At 35.4% G+C, this 9,229-nt stretch overlaps 1 protein-coding gene across 1 annotated transcript in view; it reads left to right on the top strand.

Moving 5' to 3' along the window:
- LOC108375209 (uncharacterized) overlaps positions 1-7,441 on the top strand; it is a gene marked incomplete at its 5' end in the record, with an annotated part of 14,654 nt that extends 7,213 nt beyond the window's left edge. The window contains one exon of the mRNA XM_017631315.1: positions 6,999-7,441. Coding sequence (XP_017486804.1) covers positions 6,999-7,131 — 133 coding nt within the window. The remainder of the gene's footprint in view (positions 1-6,998) is intronic.
- Between the last annotated feature and the right edge of the window lie 1,788 nt (positions 7,442-9,229).

Here is a 9,229-nt window from a genome sequence, read left to right as displayed (position 1 = left end):
TTACGCTCTTTGACGACAGCACGCAGCCCTCTACCGGGCATGAGGTTGGAACGAGACCATTTAACTAAACACAATTCTTTCAGCGTTGCCGCTTTGCATTTTAATTATAAAAATTTATAACTTTGAAGCTTTTTACAATTGTTTAAAACAAAAAATTTCACTCAAAAAAAAAATGAATAGATCTAAGCGGGCCACAATTCCAGACGTGGTGTAGTTCCGTCGCTGCCAAAATAATTACCTAAGTTTTACGAATGTTATTCTCATAAAAATTTGGTAATTTTTTTTCTGAGCTTGGTATTTTTTTTGTTTGAGATTTGGTAAAAAATTAAAAACTTTGTGGCAACACTGAATTCGTTATGGATCGGTTTAGTCAAGTTTCGCACCATTATGAAAAATAATGGGATTTTTTTTCTTTTGGGTAGGAGGCTATGGTGCTTAATAACAAAACCCCACAATAATGTTTTCAACCATTTTCTACGATATTGGCGATTTATTCTGTCAGTATACACTGCGTGGCATTGAATTAGTCACGAATTGATTATACACTGCGTGGCATTGAATTAGCCCCGAATAAATTATGAAGTTTAAAATGATTACGTTTTATGCATCGATATAAAACAAATAAAGAATTAGAAATGAAAACTCACGAAATAAGATAATATTCATGCCTCTCCATACATATACATATATTTCTCATTATTTTTTTTTCATGCGCGCGAGCACCTTAAATTCCAAAGGCACAAGCGCGTAAATATAACACTGGGACGTCGCTCAATATCACGAGCGCCATCTAGAAAAATCCTGAATAGCAGTACAGTAATGCTACGGCCACACCAGGGACTACATAGGGAATTTATAAGGCTGGAGTTAGACGCATGTAAATATTTTATGTAAAATTTCTATACATATGTACGATAGCAAATGCACGAATACCCACCACTTGCCACCCAACTCATAATAAATTCAAAGCAAAGCAGAATTTTGGTCAACCAAATACTACAAATTGCAGAATGACCCGATTCTCAACCCTGCGCTCTAAAACTGAGAGGAGCTCGGAGGAGTTTCCAATCGCCTGTCGCTTGTGCGACAAAGACCACGGCATAAGACTTTGCCCCATCTACCGTGGTAAGACGGCAGAAGAACGACTGCGAGCGATCCTCATACACCGCTACTGGCAGCCAGCACGCAATATAGAGGATGATGACAACAGTTCCCAGGGTGCCTTATCTATCCACATAGAAGAACCTTATAAGTCATGGGCTCAGCAGGTCGAGGAGGCAGAGATGGAAGAAGCTACGACTGAGGTCGCTCCTGTGGAAGTAAGGGCGGCTCGGAAACCCGTTCTTTCCGACCACCACTCGAACATGAGAAGCGAAGGGAGAGCAGTCTGCAACTTTGTCCTTCAGACAGCCTGCCCAGTCCCAATCACAGCATCCGGGTGGCTCGGAAACTAGTTTTTTCCGACCGCCCCCATATCCCAACGGTAAGAGTCGTGATGGCGCGGGAACTGGTCCTTTCCGCTTGTCTCGACGTAAGACTGTTGGGAAAGCACCATATCGCCGACCACGAGAGCAGAACCGAGAGCAGGATGCGGCTCTAGCCGTTCGACGATCTGGGGTTTCGAACCGGTCGCACAGACAACAGTACGATGGCTCCACCGATCTTACGCTCTTTTCAGCCGATTGCACCGACCGCCATCGTTCGAATCGAGTCTGGTGGACGCCTGCACCTGGTCCGCGCAATAATTGACCCCTGCGCGCCCAGCACGGTAATCGACGCTAGCCTGACGCGGGACCTACAATTAGAACACGGAGGTTCTGGCGAAACCGGAGATGCTCGCTAGTACTCAGAGAAAAATACGGTGTTGCTGAACGCGTAACTACTCAGGCGACAATCATGGCACAACACAACCGATTGAGCCCGACAATAGACATAGACCCCGCGGCTGCCGCGCCATTTCAGTTTATGCGGTTGGCCGATCCAAATTTTTACCGGGCTACCCCGATCCGTCTGACTCTAGGCGTCGATGTATATGCCCAGGTCATGCTAACAGGGACCCCGCCATCTTCGGTCTGTGGCTTATTGAGGCAGGCAACCATATTTGGGTTAGTGGTTTCCGGAGCTTACCAAAAATAAAAACAAATTAGAGGGCTTAGTTGATTAATACACGCAATAAAGTGCATTGAAAATCAAAACCACGTCCATTTTGTTCTTTTAACTCTCTCTTTAATTTCCCAATAGCTATCTAGGAAGAGGCGGTGCAACCTGGGTGTGACGAGCGAGAACTAAGTGCAACCTGGAGCACTTCCAGTCTCTAGTGATTACCGTCAAACTTATTATCTTTTCTGACGTGGCATGGTGGGTACCTTCCGTATTCCATTTTTATAGTTTGCGTATGCTGCACCACCCTAATGCGCGTTAAATAATTTTGTATCTGAGTGCACACACACATATATAAGATAGGCTAACATTCCAGCCGTTAACAATATGCCCCGCCGTACGGTAACTAAGTTGAGGGGAAACTCAACGAAGGTTACTGTTCGGCGGGCTCAAACCCTTTTTCGTTTGTTGGCACTCCTTCACTTCCTTGAAGACCAGCATAGCGACTGCCAGCCACCATACCACGTCAGAAAGGTAATCTCATCAAGCTATCAGCAAAATATCTATTTCAATTCACACTGTTTTATTAAACATTTTCCTCCACAAATAAAGCAAATATTTGTTATTATTGTTAAGAATTACACACTAATACGCTGTTGTTTTTTTCACTTATTTTTCTTTACGTGCGAGCGCCTTAACAACCCAAAGACGCCGGGGCGTAAATACTCGTCACATGCAATTAATAATATTAAGTTAAATTGATCAAATTCACGGGAAACTATGATATTCTACTTACTTGCCAAAAATCAACGGTAAGTCCTAGCTATTTAAAATTTGCACTTCGGGCTTGAACGGGCTAAAAACTGCATACTCGGAATGTTTCTAGAAAACCTAATTGAAAAGCTGTCCAATTTTTCTAATTTTTGTACAAAGTTTGACATTTTTACTTACATGGTTTTTGTTGGATAACAAACAAACTTCGGGTTCTTTTCACTGGATTGTTAAAATGTTTAAGTTACAACAATACTTTCATTATTATTTTAAAATTTACGGTTAGTGTTTATTAACAAATTGTATTCAATACAACACATTTATAGTCAGCAGAAGCTGCATATTTTTACTACTATGAGTACAACTAGGAAATGTAATTTCGAATGAACTATTATTTGCCCTCCGGACGATAAATCGGCATCGGCATCGGCCAAAAATTGGGAATTGGAACTCATCAACCCAGTTGTGATAGCTTAATAAACGATAAACCAATTTACATTAAACAAAATTATTAAATCAAAATAAACTTCAAATTTACTTAAAAACGTCAGCCAGTGAAATGTAATTTTTTATTTTTCCTTGCACACGCTCATTCTTATTTTTACTCCCCCGAAAACTTTGACTTTTGAAAGTTTGATATCAAATTGGCATCTACCTGTTTTTAATCATGATAAAAATATTTAAAGGTAGTTTCACTTCTTCTTCTTATCCGCCATTGCTCCCATTTGACGTTTTCTTTTAAACTGAAGCTACCATATTCTTTGAAGAAACTAAAAAGTGTTTTTTTACTTCAAAAAAAGTTATTCCAAAATTATTTCAAGGAATATATTTTGAGCATCATTTTATTTCTAAAATTAATTATAAAACGGAAGGCTAGTAAAATACTCCTATTACATTGCGTAATGCACATGGATAATCTATTTGTTTATGCAATTATTCTCATCATTATTTAGTACGATTAGCTGCATATTTCGGGATGGCCACGTGCATGGTAACTCCACCAAGCAGTGATGGAATTGATGGTACAATTGTACTTTTTTGATACATTTTGGATCCCAAAAGTACATTGGTACTACATCGACATTTTTGATAAAATCTTTTCAAAATACAGCATTACGACAAATTATGTAGAAATTCGACTTGTGGATAAAAATGCAGTCATCTTTTTCCTACTTTATACAGGTAAATGCGTGGTGTTTATTAAAAACGAAAGACTTTTTAAAATCATCAAAAAGTTGTTGCTATAATATAAGCAACTGTTTCTTTGTGTTACTCGCACTTAATGAACATACTTATATGGTTTTGTTGATTAACTTGAATTATTGATTGTAATGGAAACTTACGGCTTTCATGGCCTTTTTAAACTATGCATATATACAAGTACATATAACGTTACGCATCCAAGTCCACGGACGAAATTTTTCCAGATTTTTGGTGCAGTACACACTGGCCCAACCAATAAAAAGGTATTTAATATTAACGAGTAAGGCTTAATATTTCCGGAAAGTCACCCAGTTTTTTTTATACAAAAAACACTAAAAATAAGATAGTAACCAATGCCTATTTATTGCTTCAGGGGTTTCAATGATTTCCTTGATTTTATATTTTCGTGAAATTAGACTTTTAGAAAAAAAGTGAAATATTTCCAGAAGGTCACTTTTAGGTGCAAAAGGATTTTTTATTTAATTTGCTTGTTTCTCCAAAAGTGTTCAAATGGCATATATGGGAAATTGTTGCTGAAGAAAGATTAAACAAAAAACCTGCCTCCCAAGAAAAACGTCACGTTAATGTCTTGAAGGAGGCGGAAAAAACCTCCAACATTGGCTTATGTGATAAATGAGTTTAAAAGTTATATGCAAATGTTACATTCTGGAAAATATTTTACAAAAATGCAAAAATAAGAACAAAAATTAATTTTTGAAGAGCCTGAAAGCAGTTTCGTATTCGCGTCAGTAAACGATTTTAGAGGATAAGATTATCAATCTTAAAAAAATATATAAAATACCTGCCATGAACACTTTGTTTGGAAATTACCCATATACATATGTCTGTCCGGTCTTTTAAATTTTGGTACTTTTTCGGATGATTTAGTACAATCTTTTTGTCCATTGGTACAAAAATTAAAAACTCATTTATCATCCCTGCCACCAAGGCTTTTCGGCGGAAAATTTTCAGCCTCTGGATGGATGTGCCCAATCTAAGTGAAACGCTGCACCAGCAGCAGTAGAGCGAGTAGTTTATCTGTCTATAAACTATAACTAAGAGCTCTAAGAATTTGTAAATTTTTTTACCTCCCTCTAAGTTTATGCTTCAATAGTGCTTTCATTGACGATAAGCTACTTTTTAACTATTCCTTTGTTCATATGTCCTCTAAAAAAGCTCCAAATTAAAGCAACATCCTAATATCATAATAATATCTTATGGAACACTGCATATAATGCCAAATTTTTTGCGGTAAGGTTATTTAAGGTATTTTAAATTAATTCTCACTTATTAACAGCTATGCTAATGATGAATTAAGTAAACTTACCTTGCGTGTTGTTATTTTTTAATGCATAAAAAATTCCTTTAAAAAATAATAAAAATTCCAAAACAATAATTTGTTGAGGTGGCAGTGATACTCGAGCAATTTACGAAAAGTATAAACGTCATACTGTGCTTATGTCAAAAAATTTCAAAGCGAAACTACTTTCTTTTTTGTATCATGTTTTTAATGTACCTTGGACTCTAGTTTGTGTGCTTTTGTTTATGAATACAATTTTGTCATTTCAGTGAAGCAGTCTACAGGGTTGAACTTTTTAGTATCTAAAAGCTTGTTCGTTTTACAAAAGTGAGGATTTCGTTGAAATCTGATTGAAATCTAAGAAACCGAAATCATGAAAATATGAAATATGGGAAATCCTACTGGATTTCGAAAGATTTCGCGAAGTCTCAGATTTCAATGCAGCGGAAATGTATTATAACGTGTTAGTAAATATTTCAGGAGTGGGTTGGCTGAAAAAATCCTGGCTATGATATTTTTAATGAAGTATTCAAAAATTATTATATTTTTTTAATTATATATCAATCGAGAGTATTAAGCCCATAAAATGTGAAAACGTTGGGTTGTTTATTTTTTTCCAGGCCTATCTATCTGTTTGACAGCTATGAACAGGTAAGTAATAGTTGCGTTCCCTAAGTCGCAAGAAGTTGCAAGAATTTACAGGAATTTACCAGATGGCGTTCCCGTACTCGGTTGTCTGGCTTCATTTGCTTTGTGACAGTTTTGCAGGTTTTAGCCCAGAAAATTGGGGAACGCAACCAATACTAGTAATTTTCACTCATCTGTTTAACACAATCTATAGGCTTTATGCTTTCGATTGGTATACAGTATATTTTGCTTAGCTGCCCATCCATATTTGCACGAAAAACTTGTGCGCTTAACCGAAAAAGCATTTAAGCGAATTTTCTTTACTACTCCAATATGGAAGGTATCCGAATCGCTATGAAATCAAATAATGGAGGAGCACTTACCACGTAGAAACTACTGCAAGCGAAATTTTCTCTGAATGGTATCTAATTGTCTATATAACTTCAAAAAATTATAGCCGTTTTCGTTGTTCCGCGATATGAGCAAAATAAATAGAAGCTTGTAAATCTAGGGTAAGTGTAGAGGCAGTACAGGTAAACGTAATACTTTCTTTGATAATTGATAATAGTTGCAAATTTTTAAGGTAGGTATCGCTAATGTGCAGGTATTTAGTATGCATGTATCGGAGCAGTTTCCTTATAAATGTTAAAAATAATGCCGCTGATTCGCATTTTGGGGGAGGTATTTTAAATGTGCACTTAGGCATAAAGGCAGCAAAGCAAAATATACTATATATGAAACTTGTTCATTGAACAAATGAGTGCAAAATTAAAAAAAAAAAACAGCTTTTGAATACTTAATTTAAAGTAACCTGGCTAGGATTTTTTCAGTTAACCCACTCGTGAAATATTTACTAGCACTTTAAATTTGATACAAAATAGATTTCATCCATTAAACAGATGGGTGAAGGTCGTGTCCTATTCGGATTTAACTTCTGCATATTTAATTTATAAAGAAAACTTAAAAAGATGAGAATAAAGTTTTTTCTGTTTTACAGAGAATCACGTTCAGGCGATAAATCAGACGAAAATGATGTTTTAAACCAAAACCTGCCCGACAAAATGCATGCGTTCATCTCTGTTAAATCGACCGATAATCTTCATGAAACCAAGCAAACATTCAGCATGTGAAGCCGGAGTAAGACATAAAATCAATGATTGAAGGGAATTCATGTAAATATCGTGTTTATTATTACAAAATGTACTAAGGCTGTGTGCGAGTACGTCTAAATTGCTACCTAAATAGAGAAAAATCCTAAATCACTGGAAAGTGTCGGTAATATGGTGAATAGGAAAAATTTAGATTTTTTTCCGAGCATACTTTTCAACCTAAATTGAACTGTGAAATATAAAAGGGCGCGCGATTAATCTAACAATTATTTTTTTAGAAGTTTTAAGTAATTTTTATCTTTTCTATGGTACAAAAAAGAAAAATTCAGAAAAGTGTCAGTATAAATATCTTTGATTTCGGTAAAAATAAGAAATAGGGGCCGATGAGCTAGACAAAAAGAAAAAGTAGGCATGGCTCGCTCCTTATTCTTGATTTTGATGGTATGAATTATGTTTTACTGCAAATTAAAAGGGGCGGTGCAAGGGGTGGTAAAAGTGGAATTTCAAACATTTTCAAAAAACTAATTTTTCGAAATTTATTGAACCAATTTTCAAAACATGGAAAGGGTTGGAAAGCTTTTATTTTTTCTAACTGAATGGGCCCTATTTATCACTTATACGCCAATAATTTAGGTTGTCAAACGAACTCGCACAGTTTTAGCAGTTGTTTTCCTAAATTGTAGCAGTGCTGGAAATTTCCAGTGGAATATTAGTTTAGGTACTAAAATTTTGGTCAACTCGCACACAGCCTAAATGACAATTTGCAAGTTTTACTCATAAGCAGGAAACGGATTTTTAGGACCCTAAAACCTATAAAAAAAAGGCAAATTAAAATAACAAAATAGGCTGGAAAAGGCAAAATAGGATGGAAAAGGCACTAGAAATCGCAAAAAAGGCAAAAGAAAGCATTAAAAAAGGACAAAAAATAGAAAAATAAAGACATCTTTATATTGAGTCAAGTTTTTCAAGTGGGCCACCCAAAGTTGACTTTTCGTTTTTTTTTATATTTCATGGGCCGATNATGGTGAATAGGAAAAATTTAGATTTTTTTCCGAGCATACTTTTCAACCTAAATTGAACTGTGAAATATAAAAGGGCGCGCGATTAATCTAACAATTATTTTTTTAGAAGTTTTAAGTAATTTTTATCTTTTCTATGGTACAAAAAAGAAAAATTCAGAAAAGTGTCAGTATAAATATCTTTGATTTCGGTAAAAATAAGAAATAGGGGCCGATGAGCTAGACAAAAAGAAAAAGTAGGCATGGCTCGCTCCTTATTCTTGATTTTGATGGTATGAATTATGTTTTACTGCAAATTAAAAGGGGCGGTGCAAGGGGTGGTAAAAGTGGAATTTCAAACATTTTCAAAAAACTAATTTTTCGATATTTATTGAACCAATTTTCAAAACATGGAAAGGGTTGGAAAGCTTTTATTTTTTCTAACTGAATGGGCCCTATTTATCACTTATACGCCAATAATTTAGGTTGTCAAACGAACTCGCACAGTTTTAGCAGTTGTTTTCCTAAATTGTAGCAGTGCTGGAAATTTCCAGTGGAATATTAGTTTAGGTACTAAAATTTTGGTCAACTCGCACACAGCCTAAATGACAATTTGCAAGTTTTACTCATAAGCAGGAAACGGATTTTTAGGACCCTAAAACCTATAAAAAAAAGGCAAATTAAAATAACAAAATAGGCTGGAAAAGGCAAAATAGGATGGAAAAGGCACTAGAAATCGCAAAAAAGGCAAAAGAAAGCATTAAAAAAGGACAAAAAATAGAAAAATAAAGACATCTTTATATTGAGTCAAGTTTTTCAAGTGGGCCACCCAAAGTTGACTTTTCGTTTTTTTTTATATTTCATGGGCCGATTTTTGAAAGTTAACATGGTGTGCAATATTGACACCAAAGATTTTGCGCTAATTTTATGTTTTTTACCATTTATTTGCAAACAAATTTTTATGCAGGCTTTTACACTTTTTGAAATATTTCAGCAATCATTCATTCGAATCTTATGATTTTTTGACAGCAGTTAGAGAAATTATTGCGCAATAAAATAAAGTGGTCAGTTTGTAAAATTTCAATTTTTGTTTTATAACAAATTTTATTTTTTAATCAATT

This window comes from Rhagoletis zephyria, unplaced genomic scaffold (genome assembly GCF_001687245.7).
Source record: "Rhagoletis zephyria isolate East Lansing unplaced genomic scaffold, Rhagoletis_zephyria_1.1 Rzeph_scaffold_08629, whole genome shotgun sequence".
NCBI classification, from domain to species: Eukaryota; Metazoa; Arthropoda; class Insecta; order Diptera; family Tephritidae; genus Rhagoletis; species Rhagoletis zephyria.
This window is presented reverse-complemented; position numbering and strand designations above follow the sequence as displayed.